The following is an 18733-nucleotide window of genomic DNA, read 5'->3' as shown; positions in this document are numbered from 1 at the left end:
TTCAATAATGAGAACAAACCACAATACTTCAAAAAATGTCTGAACCATCTCATACTGGAATAAACTCTTGTGGGATTCGACACAAAATAATTCCTCAAAAGTTAATTGTTTAGTGAAAAATAATTGTCAGAATATCAGGACATAATCTGAATGAATGTATTCAATCAGCGGAACGAGAAAATTTTCCAATTTAATCTCGATGTACGATTTTTCTGAGAAGTTAGAGAAATTTCACTATTGCATTGAATTTTTGGCCGAAATTTTCGATGAGTTGAATGACGCGGGACATTAAAATCTACTGATTCCCATAGAAAAATTTCTGTTCTTTCCGAATATTTCCATCAAATTCCAATATTCCACTATACAGGGTGTTGAATCTCAGCTTGTGAAAAGTTCTATATTTATCTAATACGGACCTGATTTTTTCAATGATTTCAAAGGTCGATCGATGTACCTAATGGAGTGAATTTTGCGTTCCAAATATCAATCAAATATACTGGGTGGTTCAAAAATAATAAGGAATTGAAGATATTGGTGAATTCATAAATCTGGGCTATGGGGAAGAATAGACCTATCAATATAGGTTTTTTGGACTCGTCTAGGGTAGCTCTACCTCAGTTTAACGTATGTACATTTACCAATGAATCACCCTGTATAGTCAAGAACGGTTCTAGCCTTAAATTTTGGGGGGGGGGGGGTGCACTTATGGGCTTCGCGTTTTTTTATTGGACCAATAATGTAAATCGGTATCAAGTCCTAACCTCTTAAAAATATTTATATTTATACATTTATTATAAGGTGTACAACTTTGCTTCCGCCGTTTAGATATAGATGGCTTTAGTGGTAGGTGGTAGTCGAAAAAAAAATCGTAAATGATATACAATAAGCTCAGGTATTTGTAAACATAACGCTTTCGAAATATTAGTGATTTGTGTCTGCATCATAAAGCTATTCTCGATTAAACATTTCAGGTTTCGAGCCAAACTTTCGTCATTTGCGGGAGGTTTCAATTTTCTGCTTTAATATGAAGAAATCTGCGGCTGAGGCTCATCGAATGCTCTTAAATACCTATGGTGAGGCCGCTATTAGGTGAAAGAACTTACCGAGAGTGATTTCAACGCTTCAAGAACGGTGATTTTGACGTCGAAGACCAACATGGCGGTGGAAAAGAGAAGGTTTTCAAAGATGCAGAATTGGAGGCATTACTTGATCAAGACTCGTGTCAAATGCAACGAGAATTGGCAGGATCCTTGGGAGTTACGCAACAAGCCATTTCAAAAAGCCTAAAAGTATTGGAAATGATTCAGAAACAAGAAAATTGTGTCCCATACGAGTTGACGCCGAGAGATGTTTAACGGCGTTTGTTTGCTGCTTATAAGGCAAAGACGGAAGGGATTTCTGCATCGCATTGCGACTGGAGACGAAACATGTGTTCATTACGATAACCTCAAGCGTAGAAAATCATGAGGATATCCCTACCATGCTTTCACGTAGACGGCCAAACCGAATATTCACGGTTCCAAGGTCATGCTCACTATTTGGTGGGACCAGTTCGGTGTAGTGTATTATGAGTTGTTAAAACCGACTGAAACAATCACAGGCGATCGTTATCGAACGCAATTAATGCGTTTGAGCCAAGCATTAATTGACAAACGGCCGCAATACAACGAGAGACATGATGAAGTGATTTTTCAGCATGACAATGCTGCAATACAACGAGAGACATGATGAAGTAATTTTACAGCATGACAATCCTCAACCCCATGTTGCGAAAGTGGACAAGATAAACTTGAACGTTGAAATGGGAAGTCCTTCCCTCGGTCCTACCCCACCCGCCTTATTCTCCAGACGTTGCTCCCTTGAACTATCACTTAATGAATGTATAACCAGTTTTTCACAATAAAGCCTCGAATCTCGGAAAACGACGGCTGAAGCAAAGTTGTGCGCCTGTGTATTATAATATATTTATTTACTTATCAGGATTTTAACCATTCAGGTGGAAATTAATATAAAAATTGAATGGTATATCGATTGTTTAATATGAAAAAAAAAAGAAGACAATTGGCACACAAAATCTAATTTGGTCTTTGAACCCTTTGAAAACCTTGACCCCCTGACCCCGCCCTGGAATCGCGCTTGTGTATAATAAAATAATCTGTAATTTTTTATGTTTATTTTGAATAAACATTATTATCCCCGATTTAGCCTATACGCGTAGGATATAAATTCTCCTTGCCGTCGGCTTTTTCACTCCCCACTAAAAGGATCCCAGATATTTGAAATATCATAAGGATAGAGCTCGGTCGTGTCCGGTCCTTGTGGCCCTCCTGCTACGTCGATGTGTAATGCTGTATTTTGATGTTTATCGACTAGTAATATATCTGTTCTGTTGTGAGGGAATTTTTATTAGCCAAAACCGTACGATCCCAGTACAGCTTATAGCGTTCGTTTTCCAGGATGGTCTCCAGTCGGTAATTGTAGTATGGCATTTTTTCGGAATGAATTAGTTTTAATATGGTTGCCAATTCTTTGTGTATTATCTTTCCTACTGCATCGTGTCTCTCTTTATATTCATTTTCTGCAAACATTTGACATCCTCCCTTCAGTAACGTACCCAAGGGGGGATAAGGGGGATATATCCCCCAGCAGGAATATACATTCCACAAAGCACCTACCCGGTGAATTGATACGAATCTATATATTATCTCTATTAATTAAATCTCAAAATTGACAACAAAAACTATTTCAAAACAACTATGCTCAAACATTTTCCAACACAAGGGATATTACGGGGGTTAATCAAATATAAACGAGACTTTTGTTTTTTGTGATTTATTTTTATTTTAATTGTTGTTTTGATATTAATGATGGATTATTTGTTAGATAGTTATTTGGGCTGTTTCCATCATCTATGCGGTTTATCATTTCTATTCTTTCAGGGCTCTTTGTTCTGCCCTGTTGATATTGGATTCAGGTTGCTTGGTGGTTGAATCCAATGCAGTTCTCATCTTCCACCTGTACTCCTCAGCTTTCTCCGGGTCTTGTTTCCTTTGTGCTGTTTCCTCCGCCGCCATCATCACTTTGTGGAACGTTTTTGGGTGCTATGAAGAACTTTTCATTTTAAACGCAAAAAAGGATATAGTTTATTTTTCTACATAACCTCCTGATTTGGAAACACATTTTTCTCCAGAGGATAGGCAGCTTTCCAATTCCTTCCACGTAGAAAGATGCAAGTCATGTCTGCAGCCAATTGCACACGTAGGCTTCAACCTCAGTATCACTCATGGGCGCCCGCAGGGGGGGGGGCCGTGGCCCCCCCTGAGATTTCGATCGCCTCATGTTTCAGCACAACACCCTCACTATAACCTTCTCAATCCAAAGGGCAAGAAAAAACGAAAAGTAATGGATTCACAACAATTTTCTTGTTTTCAATGACAATCATGGACGCCTTATCGTTTTTCAATAATTTTCATTTTGCCCCCCCTGAGAAAAATTTCTGCGGGCGCCCATGGTATCACTATAGAATCTTTGGCCCCCCAAAGCTTCCTTGGGAGGGCAAACCACATGAAAGTCACAGGGTGGCAGGTCTGGACTGTAAGGTGGGTGTTCCAATGTTTCTCACCCCAGTTGCTCCAACTTTTCCCTAGTCAAGGCGGCTGTATGGGGGCGAGCATTCTCATGAAGAAGAACCACTTCCCTGTTCGATAGGTCTCGTTCTTTGCTGCCATATGCAAGTCGGACCTCACTCAAAACGTCGCAGTAGTAGGCCGCATTAATTTTCCTGCGCTCGTGCAAAAAACCGAGATACAGCAATCCATGCTGGTCAAAAAAAAAAAAAGGTTCCCAAAACCTTGCCAGCCGACAAACGTGACTTGGCTTTCACTGGTCCAGGTTCTCCTTGTTTTCTCCACTCCATACTCGCTTGTTTAGACTCTGGGGTGTACTGGTGCACCCATGTTTCATCACAGGTGATAATGTGACAACAAACAAAGCGGGAACTTTCTTCCTCCACTATCGTGCCCGACGGGCGAAAAATCTCATTTATATTTGATTCACCCTCGTATAAGTGACATTTTGCGCTTCCATTCTTCGAATAGACCGTTCTATAATTTCGTCAATATGCCGGTAATTTTCGAATATCATATAAAATTTCGTGACCAACCGACTGAACATATTAAAGAGAAATGGAAACGTAAAATTCAGTCTGTATCTTTGAAGGGTTGTTACTTTGAAAGATTTGTGAATTCGATTTTTTTTGGAACAGAACTTAAATTTAATCTAGGATTCATCTCTCGAATTTTTGACATATCTTCACCAAATATCAAATAAATTGTTTCAGAGATAGTAAAATTCGTCCAAAATTTCGACAGACAATTGGTATATTGTAATTGACTATATTTTTGGTCGTCTGTTATATACTCACGGTTTGAATTCAAGAACGCAGTTACGGAGTATTATTTCCATTAATAAAAAAATGAAAAATTATTCCAAAAATTTTGACTTTTTAATCGTAATTGTAAATAAGATAATCAATGCTGGATACCAACCGAATATTAACGTGAAGTCAAGTTCTTATGAGCGCTCTTTCATTTACCCTTTAATTGCGCCCTTGGAGACAACATAACTGTATATAGGTATAGTATATGCAAGGTCACTTGGAGGAAACTGAATTATTCGACTATACAAGGGTTGTCCAAGTTTCCAGAAATTCCTTTGGGGCCAGTGAATTTATTGTCTAACAATACTGTCGAACAAACTCCGGTATTTAGCGGATCGCAGAATGCCCTACAAAGGGCCATCTATGGCCAAGCGTTTTTATGGACTAGTTCAAGGGACTTAGGATAAACTATACCTATGTATATGGTTTCCAAAGGTGAAATTGGGAGATGAATGACGAGCGCTCGAAAACTCTTGACTCCCCGTCATAGCTTGTTCCTTTATTTTTTCGATATTATTCTTGAATTTTTTTCATTCCCAGATCTAGTAAAACCAACCAGTAGACATCTACAGGAATTCGATATCCCCTACAAGGACAATATTGACACAAATGCTCTTGGTAATTTTTTTTTGTGGATTCATTTTTCTAATCAATATGATCCTTGAGTTAAAGTTTGGTAGTTATGTGCTTGCTTACTAATATCTTAACAAACAATCGGTAATCAAGACTTTTTTTATGAAATTGAATTAATTGTATCACCCGAAAATATTGCAATTCTGCTAACAGCAAAGCCAATTGTGTGAATATCAAATGTAATAGGATTTTATCGGGAAAATGAGCGAGAATTTATGTGAGGACACTAAATAAGTACTTGATAATTTCGGATGCAACATGCTTTTCTTCGAATTAAACAAATATTTTTCCTTGAACAGCATTCAAACTGGAAAAAAATCGATCGAGCTTTTTCAGAAAATGAGGAAACCACTGACTTGAAATTTTATACTCCTGTCGTTCAAGTGCCAATTGCACCTTCAAGTGTTGCTTAAACGCCCTCGAATGGAAATATCTAGAAAATTGAAATTTTCAGGGTAGGTTAAGTGGTTAAATTAGAACATTTGGTTAATGTCTGAAATCAATTATAATAGCATAATATTTGTTGGCTAACAGAAATTTTTCTAATTCCGTTTCAAGTACCTCCTTGAGCGGAATTACCAATTTTTCTAAAACACTACTTCCAACCAATTGACTTTATTCTTATTGGGTAATCTTCCCATTTATTGATATTCATTACAATTTCATTTGAAATTTGAAATGTGCAACTACTAACAAATTATCTCAAATAATAGATTCAATGATATTCCTACAATATTCATAACTAAGAAATCGATTAGAGAATTTTTTTTGCCCGCAGTGAGAACCGAGGTGAGTACAGTGAGAGGCAATAAATAAGGTATATTCCTATTCTTCCCAATTTTTAGTATCGATTCGAATTGCAGTATAGTATCTAAGGAAAAAGGAAGTGAAAATGAGGTCGCTTAACCTTGTGAATTACTGATTGTTATTCTGACCTGCAAACGTGAGTTATTCATTTAGATATCAAACCAGGAATATTATTTTTGATTTCAAATACTTACTTCGATAAAGAAAAATTGAAGGAATCAATTGCGGTTCATTTTAATATTGAGGTTCGAAATCATTGTTTATTTTTTATATATTTCTTTTCTATTGACTAAGTTCCGAAATTTTGAAACAATGAATCTGGTACACAGAAATATATTAAAATGGTCCAAAAAAGTGGTCCCTGTTTTGAAACCGTCTTCATGTGATTCTCGGGAAGAAAATCGAGAATATTCCGTTGTAAAAGGGACATTTTCGGAATAGCCTATACTTTCCCGATCACAACTTGCAAATTGTCAAAAATCGCATTTTTAACAAAAATTGAAATCAAACGCACTTACACATTAAACTTTCAAGCGCTCCATTTATAAACCAAGGGTAGAATGATATCGGAGCTGGAAACATCGTACATTTACATTTACAACATCAAATCGCCGCAGTGTCCCAATTATTTCAGTCTAAACTCTTCAAAGATCTATGGTTATGAAAATTTCTACAATGTCGTATACTTTGCACGCTGTGTCCGCCTTTGGAATAATTTTTGACAATAATGTATTAAAATTGACGTCTATGATGATCGAAATATAATTCAATCGGACGTTCGTAACGCTTCACATTTTCTATTCTGAAATATAATTCTTCCATTAGGTTCTTGTAATATGTGCATTCTTACAGAGTGCAAATCAAGGCAACATTACCTTTCTTTCGGACCATGTGGAACTAAAAATACTCAATATATCACGATTTATTGGTCCGGTCGGAGTGAAATTTTATTTGGTAGATCATTGCCTCGGGAAAGGTCCGAAATCACAACATAAATAGTGTCAAAAATAGCATTTTCCCAAGAGGTGGAATCAAACGTATAAAATTAAAAATGAAATATAGGTAATACAATTTGAAATTGTTGAAATATTCAATTGAATATAATTGACTGAAGTTAGATTACTATTCCTATCATTTTACCGAAATTTTTGATATTATAACAATGACATTATTATACACTTCCCCAATAAATTAACGCACCACTAATGTTTAAGATACATTTTTCTCGAAATTACTTTACGATTTGGACGTTTTTTCTTTTTGAATGACAGGCTATTTTCTTCTGAACGTTAGTGTATTAACTATAAGCGCATAAAACTCAACCGAGTGTCGCAATAAGTCTGTTTTTTGTATGAAATTTGTAACACTCTGTAGAGTGTAAGTTGAAATTCAACTTACCTTAGACTTATCTTTTTTCAACATTTCCTACATTGCTTCAATTCATCAATAAAAGAAATAAGGAAGATCTTATCACCCGAAAACACCATTTTATAGTATAACATGATTTTATGGAAAATGAAGATCTAAATTTAACAACGAAAAAAAAAGGAACAAAATAAAAAACAAGTTAAACGATAGCGAGTATTTTCATCTTTGTCCCATATATGGCACAAATGGCATTACATATGGTTTTTAAATCTCCAATATGTACCTTTCAGTTGTAAGGTTTCCATCAATGATCACAAGTTCCGTGCGACCAGTCAAAGAAATGAAACGGTTGTGTGACTAATATGAAATCTTTCACCAATTCTTCGGTAACTCCAACCTTCCTCAAACAATATTCAGCATTCATCATTCTTCGCGTATAAGTTTTAGTGTTACCTGTTGCATATTTGTTAATGAAAGAATTTGCAAAAATTACTACCATGGTATAAAGAATTCCTTCAAACTATGGTTGGACTTGGGCAAAAAAGCCAAATGCCACAAAGTCCAAACTCAAAAAATTTTGGTTTTAAACTTTACTGTTCGTCAACTTTTTATTCTTTATTATGTGAAGGCTACGATTGAAAAGAGCGATATTCGATACTCATTCATAACAAAAAGATAAAGCAAGGTTAAAAAAACTGAAAAAAAAAACTGAACGTATTGATATTACTGCGAGAATGAATTTTACGAATATTAGCGTTTTAATAATATTACATCTACCGGTAGGTAATGGAACATACCTCCTGTTACAGAAACAAAATAACATTACAGAAAACTGCAAACAGTAGTAATTGAATTCAAACAGTATCAGTATACTCAAAAATTGAATTGAAGATTCATAAATTTCAGATTTATTTTTGAATGAAAAATTTTTCATTGATTCGAACATTCAAATCTACTATCTTCAGAGAAAAATTATTGTCGTAAGTATTTGATATTTCATAAATGAACAGATGAGAATTATAAATGATAGTAGGCGAAAATGACCTTGATTAGACAAAGGAATCGAGACAGTGCCTTCATAGCAGATGTTAGCCAATGAACATATCATCAGTGAGATGTTCGAGAGAACCAAAATGTTTCATAACATCATAATTTAAGGAAGTGCTGAATTAGGTCAAAGTAGGCAGGATCAAGTAAGCAGGATATAGTGCTGGTGCAGGAACACACCTCAATAAGTGTCTGTATTCAGGCTGTGAAGATGTGAACACTGAACTTGATGGACGTTTCATCATTTGTCTCATCTATTTACTACCTGACGTGTCTTCGGACCAACTTGAGACTTTCATCTCTGTCTTGGGGCGAGGAAAAGAGTTAATTGTTGGTGATTTCGATGTTCCAACTTTCGGTTACAGTACTTTTGGATGTCCTAAAACAGTTATGTCACAACATTTTTGTAATAATTCAAAATTACAGCAATATAATGCTTGACTTGGCTATGACGGGAGGTATAGCGGATGTTGCTGTGACTCACTTTGACTTTCCCTTTGTCCCTGAGACAGTGGCGACGCCTGCTTTCAAAAACGGGGGGGGAGGGGGGGCAGAAAGATCCGTATTTTTTTTGGTTGGGCCAAAGTAAAGCGAAATTATATATCTGCAAATGTTTTAGCCTTAGTATGTCAAATTTTAGGGGGGCCAGCAGAATTTTAGGGGAACCCGGGCCCACCTGCCCCCCTCCTATCGTCGCCACTGCCCTGAGGACCCACATCCTGCATTAAATATTGTCATGAAACCGTTTCCACGGTGCTAACAAGCTAAATTTCCGAGAGCAGGTAATGTATTTTTTTATTTCAGGAAGTCAAACTATAAAGACTTGCTGTCGTCCCTTCAAAATTTCAAATTGGTATGACCTGAACACTTTTGATAACGTTGATCGTGCGTTAAAATATTTCTCTAATTCTGGGGTTATTCCGTTCATTCTTCCACATCTTGTAGAACAAAATCGTGCGAGAATATATCAGAAACGCACAGTTTTCATGGTTATATTTTAATATTCTATGTTGGTACTCCGAACTTTCCGCCACGGCTTTATCTGTCAATTCATCAATTTGCCTTGAAAAAATCAGTTCTGCCAACCAACATTTTTCAATGCAAAAATCACTAAATTATATTTATGGAAATATTTCATTAATTTCAATGAAAATGCAATGAATTAGAGAAAAAAATGTATAATACTCGTACAGAAGGCTCATTCTACCACTCGTTCATTCCAAAACTCGCCACTTCGTGGCTCGTTTTTGAATTTTGAACTCGTGGAAGAATATCAATGCCTTCTGCACTTGTATTATAAATAACTATTAGAATGAATGATTGTATCCAAAGAAGTGCATAATATCATTGATTTTTTTTTTGGAACACGTAAAGGTACCAACATTTTTTTGTTCTTTTATAATCGCGAATTAAGAATATTTACCAGTCAGGTGTAAATTATCGATTATATTATATTTATTATGCGGAAACTCCATCAAAACCGGTGTTTTATCAGGAAAATGGTTTTAAAAACCGTTTTGAACTGATCATTCATATGGTGGTGTTCCTTCTTAAAATCTCGGCTATTATGAACTCTGGATGTTTTTGAATTCCATTTGGGTATTACGCATAAGGCATGCGCGAACGTGGAATTAACCCTAATATCTCACTTTGGTATGCATGGTATGGTTATCCTGGTTGGATCTGAATTTCTTTCGGACCATTATGAAAATATGAAACTCTCGTCGCGTATTACTGGTCCAATCGTTATGAAGTTTATGTTGATTTGATCATTATGAACACCTTTTGGGAAAGTCGTTTACAAATCACATCCAATACATCTTCGGTTAGACTCTAACTGAATTTATTATTCTCTTTGTGAATTGTCAAACACGAGAAAACATGAAATAAAATTATAAAAAATTAATTCCTAGTGAAAACATTTTTCCATAAAATTTTTAACTTAGAGGATGGAAGTTTGTTTGCTCAAACATAGAATAAAGACTCGATATGAGTAGGTATAAATACATAAATAAGCAATCATTCAACTTTATTTACAAATGTTTCGATGTCTTAACATATACCATGTCTTAACAGATAACAAATCAAAATTCCAAAAATCACTTGAAATTGATATATCTACTGCTGAATCTAAATATCAACATTATGAGCAGTCAATATTGAAACATGTGTCACGCCATCCAAATCATTTCCTCCCTAATTTAAAAACACGAGTCACAAAATTCAATATATCTTCATGAATCGCATCAAGCTATTTCAAATGGCTCAAAATCCATGTCTTCTATCATTTTCTTTTTATTTTTTTCTAAGTTAGTATGGTAATTATATATAACAGGTGTATCAAGTGCTCTGTCACTAATCTGTATCCCGTAAATAGTTTGTTCCTGGTTTGAGTCACCCCATTTTGTATAAATTTTGTTTCTGGCATTTTGTTGGCATGATTGAATATTATGTTCGTTTTCTTGTTTATTTATTTCATTTTCATTTGATGTTTCTCTACCATTATTGTTATGGATTGTTATTTTGTCCTCTGTATTCTCTCTTAGTTGTTTACTTTTTTCCCGATTATTTAGATAATTTTGTTTGGATAGTGCCAAATTTTTAGTACCAACTAATTCCATTCTACTGCTGCAACTGTTTGATTTGACGAGTTTGAACCTCAATTTTTGATGCATCTTATTTTCTTCAGGAGTATCACATTTGGTGTGGTGATCGTTTTTTACGTTGTTTCTTATTTCTTCCAAAATAACATTAGTCAAACTCTCATGACTGGATTGCTTTCTAACTATTCTCCCTCCATAGTAGGTGACAGTTGTTCCATATTTTCTAATTTTTTCCATCATGTCTTCCGTAATATATTGTTGTTCACAACAAGCTTCATCATCGTAAGCATCCCAATTTTTCTCACTAAAAAGTTCCGATTTTTTAGAACTGAAAGTATTCACTGGAAAGTTATCCTTTTCAGGAATATCAATATAACTCGATCTGATTTCAGTTCCTTTTTTTATTGGATCAATTATATTCCTTTGATTTTTCTCGAAAATTTGTCGCACTTGTTTCACTGTATCAGGATTTGGCAATTCGTCATCATTCACTTCCTTGTTAACTCTGATTGGATGGAAAAAAAAGCGTTTTCTCAATGTTTGTTTATCATTTTTACTTTCAATTTTTGTAGTTGAAAGTGGGGGAATATTCTTGGAAGAATTTTGGTTTTTATTTTGACTTTCTCGAATGAGTGTTGTTCTTATAGGTTCAATTATTACAATATTATTATCCATCAACAATTCTTGAAAACTATAATCTTGTAGATATTGCATTAATCCTTCAAATTGTGATTCTTTTTCATAATTTGCGAAAAATTTTTTCTGAAATAGATTCGACTTCACGACTCTATATCTCACGTGATCAAATTCCGGGTAACTGATACTTAGAGATTTTGTGATTTGGTTATTTTGTCTATTATTCTGTTTTGCATTCTTGCTCTCATCAATTTCTACGTTATTTGAATTCAAAGACTCAAATGTATGTTCCTTTTCAAATATTGGATTTTGAAAAATTCCTCTTGAACTTTTAAAAGGTGTAGAGTGCTCATTCAATTTTTGTTCAATTTTTTTTTCGAAAATCTCTTTGGTTTTCCTTACCATGTTCATTTGTTCAGTGATTTCTGGGGATTCAATGTTTTCACTCTTCAATACTTCTATTTTTGTTTTAGCCTTTGAAGCTTCACATTCAGAATTTTGTCGATTATCGTCTCTATACCCGATGTGTTTTTTCCATGTATTACTCATATTTTCTAACTTATCCAAATATTCCACGGCTGCTTCATTCTTAATCATTTTACCTTTTTCATTACACTCGAGATCAACAAATGTTTTTTTTTGAACGGCTATTACTTCGGGCTTACTATCGATTTGACCTTTATTATCTCCCAACGTTGTCTTCAGATCCTGAATAGCTTGAATTATAGCTTGCGATGTATCTCTATAAATTTTATTTCTTTTTGGTACTTTCGCTAATTTGAGTTCAAAATCAACGGGAATGTTATTATTGGTTACATCGAAATGTTTTCCAATGTTAACAATGAATCTGTTATCAGATTCCCCAGATTTTGATATTTTGTCGCACTTTCTCAGCCTTCTATCGATTTTATCACATTTCTTCAAATTGTTACATGCGGCGATATCTGGTAATGGGGAAAAAAGATTATCGACTGAATTTGTTTCTTTGTCTTTTGAATTTCTACGTGATAAATTCAGAATCTTATTAGTGAGAAAATTCTGTAATGGTTTTTTCGAACCCTTTTGACTCTCTAGAAACTCTCTAAGATATTTATGACTATGTTTCTGTTCTGTTTCTTTTGCTTCGTAGTTTGTTGAATTCAGTGTTGATACGGTATCAACACAAACTACAGTTTCAGTATTTTTCGAGTTATGATTAACATCATAGATTTCTAATTTCGTAGAATGTCGTTTTTGATGTGTAGACAGCTCGCAAATTTCTGAGAACTGTTCGTTTTTTGTTGGTTCGTAATAATTTTTTTCATAAACTGGATTAATCTCTACTGCAGCATAAACGTTGGAGGAGTTTATTTCATCGTCTTTTTCTCCATTTTTAGTCAATACATCTTTCATGGCAAGTAATACATTATTTATGCTATCATTTTGAGGTTCATGTTCATTTGTTGATGTAGATTTCCCATCGATTTTATCATTTCTGCAGCATGTCACCGAAAAGTATTCCTCTGAGTTCAGAGTTGAAGGTCTTCTTATTGTTTTTGGTTTTTTGAATATTGTATCTTGAAGGGAGCTGTGAAATGATCTGTTCTTGCTGAGGACAATGTTTTCGTCGTATGGAATACTCTCCGGCTCTTCTGGAAAATTTTGGGTGAACAAATTATCACAAGATAAATATTTCTTCTTATCCGCGAAAATATTATCTAATGTGGATGTATTATCAGTTACATCAGAGTCGTATCTTGAATCAGGATAAAAATTGGGTAACTTTAAATCAGCTGGTACTTCTGTGAATCGATACGACCTTGGATGGCAATCTGATCTATCATCATATTCCTTCTCTTCTGAAGTTCTAGGAGGAATTATGGGACCAGTTTTTTGTCTGCTTAATCTTCCAGATGACTGCTCGAACTTCGCATCAGTCTTACGTCTGTGAGGTCTCAGATGAAGTTCTTCGTTGCTTGCACGTTGTGATCTGTACCTATAATAAAATAATTCAAGTTATGGCTAATTTATCTTTTCTACGAAGAATCGAATTGTACAGGGTGGGCAAATTTCGATGTTTTAGCACTACAACTTTTAAACCAGAGGAGATAGACAAAATCTGATACCCCGTTCTCGGTCTCTTTTTCTAAGAAACTAACAAGGGTAGTATTCATTTTTGGCCACCTTCTTTTGTTTTCGAGTTATAAGCGAAAATTGACAAGCACGCCACTAGATTCTACGTCAAAAAGTGCCTGTATAATGTTTTAATTTCAAAGCTCTATCATCAGTATTAGCGAAGATATAAATGTTTTTCGATATCGCCATTTTTCCAATTTTCGCTTATAACTCGAAAACAAAAGAAGGTGGCCAAAAATGAATACTACCCTTGTTAGTTTCTTAGAAAAAGAGACCGAGAATGGGGTATCAGATTTTGTCTATCGCCTCTGGTTTAAAAGTTGTAGTACTAAAACATCGAAATTTGCCCACCCTGTACTTCTTGTTTGAAAATTTTTGATTGAATATAAACTTCTAAAATTTTTTGTGCTCTTGTTTACGGAAATTTGGCGCTATTATTTTGCCGAAATGCCTCAATTTTTCTTAAACTGAGCTGCAAATAGTTTCAAAAATGTTTGGAACTATGAAAAATCCGTGGTCAAAATCAATTCTGTCCATCTGATGGACCGTCATTATTAGACCTACAGACTGTACTATTGGAGGTGTTGTGGCAGCACGGCTCACAAGTGAGGAAAAGTTTATTTATCACTTATTTCAATTTTATCACAAGTAATATGTTTAGTCACAATTTAATGAAATATAAATGTTAAGTTTCTTGGAAATAAATTATCGGTACTAATCACACATATACGTAAACACGTCGAAGAAAATGTTGTGAAGAAAATATCCATGACAAACGAAACAATTACTTGAAAAATTCCTCGAAACAGTGGTATCAAAACTTTACGAAATTCGCTAACTCATGAATGTCTTGTGATAGGTTGTTTCAAAATATCAGTAATTTGGCCCTTGCAGGTTGAATCGATTCTATAATAGAATTAGGTATTCTCAAGCAATCTCGACTTCTTATGGAATATAGGTACTTATGTGTTTAATAATAATTGTGTGATTTATTCCATATTTTAATTTCCTCTCATGGGCTTCAATTATGTAATAAAAAACATACAGAGAAAACAGGGGCAGATCCAGGCGATTTTTCAGGGGGAACTTAGAAAGTCATGGCTTATATAGGTTAGAAAAATAGCGGACTTGTTTGTTGGTACCTAATGAGTCAAGGGTATCTTTATAGAAAGATAGATCTTTGTAAATGTTATTACCAATCAAAATGCATGAGAAAATATAGGGTGTTCCATTGAAAAAAATATCATTTCATGAAATATTTTGATATATATTTTTTTTTTTTTCGGCATCGAGAAGACCACTAAAAATGCTACTAGTTTGCCATTTAACCGACATCGTAGCATCAATAATAAAGGAGTTAGCAATGGTGCCGACTCAATTCGAAACACCCTATATACATTTTAGAAATGATCTTCTGAAATATTCTTTCATTATTCGAAAATGGTTGTTACGTAAATTACTATTAAGTAACAAGTCCGGAAAATAGGTTTTTTTTTGGACGAATAGACAAAATTCCAGGACGAGCGTAAGCGAGTCCTGGAAGTCTGTGAGTCCAAAAAAACCATTTTCGGACGTGTTGCGTACAATATTTTTTCGGCAACCATGTGAAATAACACTATCGCTGCTGCTTTCCATATTTTATTGCGATTGCGATCAAAAAACATGCAAATTTTTGACACCTAATTTCATATGAACTGTCAGCCGTTATCTCGGTTGCTATGGATTCTATGATTCTTTTCCGGCCTAGTCCGGGAAGTACGTACTTTCCGGACTAGTAGGAAATGCTACTTTCTCAGAGAAGAAGCGTCCGCGAAGTGATCACTTCCCGGACGGTTGCCGAAAAATTACTATTCTGATAGTCTATCTTTTAGATCATGGATAGTGTTTTTTTTAGAGCAGATTACTGACCTTTATCGAAAATAAATAAAAATGCGAGAAACAGTAGATTGTCATTACAAACTCGCAATTTCTTTAGAGCTATCGCGAAGTTTTCAACTTTTCTTGCAAATTCACTCTTGTGTCATATTTATATTTTATCCAACGTTGGAGAATATTTGGTTATTCATTTTTGAATTGGAGAATGGAGTCGTGGCGTTCAGTCCACCTTGTTTCGCAAACACTCTTCAGTTCTGTCTTAGTAGCATGTTTCAAAACAAAACTTCGTTTTGACGAAGCTGTGAAAAAATGTGTTGTCTACTTACTCCTGGAAGTTGTATAAAGCAATGTTTCTGAAGTTGTCAAAATATGAAGCGCTCAACTGAACATGAGAATAGTTCACTGGTTAAAATAACCTTGTTGGACAAGAAAATTTCTAAAATACCTGATAATAGGTTCTATATATTCACACATATGCATAATATCAACATTGGTTCTGTAGTCACTGATATATTAGGTAATTTTTATTTATTCGAAATGTTATTTCGAATCTAAATGCATTATTCAGTTTCGATCGAATTGGTTGTTATGAAATTACAGGACAGGGGCATTCGGGATCCGAACCTGTCCTGAAGTATGTTTTTCCGTTCGAGAGTTAATATCCTGGGTTTATGGACGGACTAAATTTGACCTTGAATTGGTCATCAGTTAGTCGAACCTTATTGTTTGAGCCTATTCCCAGCTCCTTTTGAACGTTATCGTTTATACGGCCTAGTAGACATAATTTAATTCCCGGACAAATTAATCATCATCAGCGAGTCGAACCTAATCGTTTGATACCATTCTCCAATTCAAAATTCGAAAATTATCGACATCTTGAAGAAATTATAAAGCAATCTGGTCGGGCAACGACCGATCAATAACCGACAACCATGACAATTAATAGTGTTCTTGATTTTTCAATACGTATACACACTAACATTGTAGCAGAAAGTATTTGAGAAATTTCTAATAATTCTGTGAAAACAAATTAGGTGGAAATAATGTTTTTTGAAAAAATCATTTAAATATTCATGTCGAAATTCAGGATTTCATCAGAACTCTTCATTTAGATAAAATAACCGACAACAATGACATCGTATTTATTTATTCATTTATAATTCACGGATAAGCCATTTACAAACATTCAAAATATACCTTAGAGATAGATGATTCGTGTTAAGGCCTATTCTTCCTAACAGATATTCACAACTAATGAAATGATTTACGATTTTTTAAACAAACATAACATCAAAATTAGTTCTTCTAGTTTTTAATGGTTTCAAAGATAAAGTGATGTACATATAATTATAACTGAAATTAGTCGCCGGGATGCTCATCTTGAAAGACATCCATTTTAAAAGTTGGTACTAAGGAGATCAAGTAACATTAGAGTATTCAAGGATACTTCTAACATTCGAGATATAGACTAATTTTGAAACCCAAAATTCTGAAAGTTTTTTGTGTTATCATTTGTACATGTGCCATAAAATCCAATTTGTAATCCATATTTACTCCTAAATCTTTTACAATTTTTACTGTTTTCAATGCGTTTTCATTCTAGTAGTAGGTAAGTGAATATTAATGGTGATTGGGTTCTAAAAAATCTCATAATGTGACATTTATCAATATTGAAACTCATTATTTCTACTAATGTAGAAAAGCAGTTCACCTAAACCCGTAGACGATATTTTTACCGCTACAATGTAAAATGAATATTCGTAATATAAGCCAATCATTGGTATAATGTGTGATATGTGATAATATTCTACCTTTGTTCTCCAGTAGTTTTGTTGGATAGTTTCACTCTAGGAATGAGCTGGGCTCTTCGGTTCTGCCTTCCATCAAAGCTAGTTTCCAAACTATTAAAGATGTCCTCTTTGGTAAGAGCCAAACTTTTGCATCTTCTTAGATTCGGGCTACTTTCAATGGATGCCTCTCCCTTGGTATTGGAAACGTTCTCTAGACTCCGTTCTTGAATTTTAGATTTATCTTTGCCTGGTTTTGTGTGGATGGAGCGATCTGAGTATGTAGTAGATGTACGCTTCGATTGAAGATGTTCTTTGGGATACTTGCCGTTTCTTTGATCATTTATGCATGTACTATGATCGATTCTGAAAAAAAGTCAATGAAAAATATCTTCAAGAAAAATGTGAATTTTAAATATATACAAATTCAAAGTCAAAGATTGATTTGTCTATCTGTTTACTGTTAGTTGTTCCTTTTTTTCGGTATTTACACATGTTAATTAATAACAGGTTAATACTATGCATTGACAATTTTTCGTATAATCGATTTCAACGGTCAATCGAACTTTACAGGGTGTTTCTAAATTGGAGGTACAAACTGAAATGAGAGATTGGTTGGATAATTTTAAGAAAAAAATTCTATAACAAACGCTTTGTTCTCGAGATTCAGGGTGTTACTTGTAGTACTATTTTTTATATGATAATGATACGAGTTTATCGAATCTTCATGAATCTTTTTTTTTCAATGATTCCTCACGAAATTTTGGTGGCAAACCTCAGATTCAGGTCCAGCACCCCAAAAAACACATAAAAACGAAGAAAGTTTCACCCGAAAACTTTCCTGTGAAAAATATTAATTGGACTAAAGTGAAATTTGAAAAAATTCTAAAGCTAAATTCAAACAAATTTAACAAAATCTAAAAGCTTGCTGCTTTTGTGTACCTATCATATATGACATATAGGACGTTCTCTTTCGACCAATCCCATTGTCGGGCCAAATGAAGAGTAAGGATTAACATTTAGTAGGGGAAATAGCTTTTCATCAAATTGGCTGAATTTTTGGTATGTTGTATGTTCGCCAGAACCGCCATTTTTCATTTCATGCCATAATAATTCATAATATTCATTATGAGTCTCAGTGAGCTGTATTGGGGGAAAATGGGAAAATCATAATCATAGATCATCAGAAATAACAATTGTGATCAATATTGATATCATTTACTTATGATATATGATTTGTTCCTTACAAATCACACATAATCTTACAATGGGGTGCTACGACCTTTTTCTCAGAATGCCTCGAAGCATCCCACAAGCCAACGAATCCGTGAAAATATCTGCATCTTTGGTACCTTATACTATTTCCATGTAGAATGAGGAAGTCCATTTGTTGGAGGCAAACTATGAATGGAGCTTTCGATATT

At 34.5% G+C, this 18733-nt stretch overlaps 1 protein-coding gene across 2 annotated transcripts in view; it reads left to right on the top strand.

Annotated features, from left to right (window-relative positions):
* LOC123677351 (calcium uniporter protein, mitochondrial) overlaps positions 1–18733 on the top strand; it is a 67820-nt gene that overhangs the window by 7755 nt on the left and 41332 nt on the right. The window contains exon 3 of one of the 2 annotated variants that reach the window (XM_045613814.1): positions 4979–5056. The exons of the other annotated variant lie outside the window; for it this stretch is intronic. Coding sequence (XP_045469770.1) covers positions 4979–5056 — 78 coding nt within the window. The remainder of the gene's footprint in view (positions 1–4978; positions 5057–18733) is intronic. 2 annotated transcript variants of the gene reach the window in all.

This window comes from Harmonia axyridis, chromosome 4 (assembly GCF_914767665.1).
Source record: "Harmonia axyridis chromosome 4, icHarAxyr1.1, whole genome shotgun sequence".
Taxonomy (NCBI): Eukaryota; Metazoa; Arthropoda; class Insecta; order Coleoptera; family Coccinellidae; genus Harmonia; species Harmonia axyridis.
The sequence above is the reverse complement of the archived record's forward strand: the minus strand, read 5'-3'. Positions and strand labels throughout refer to the sequence as shown.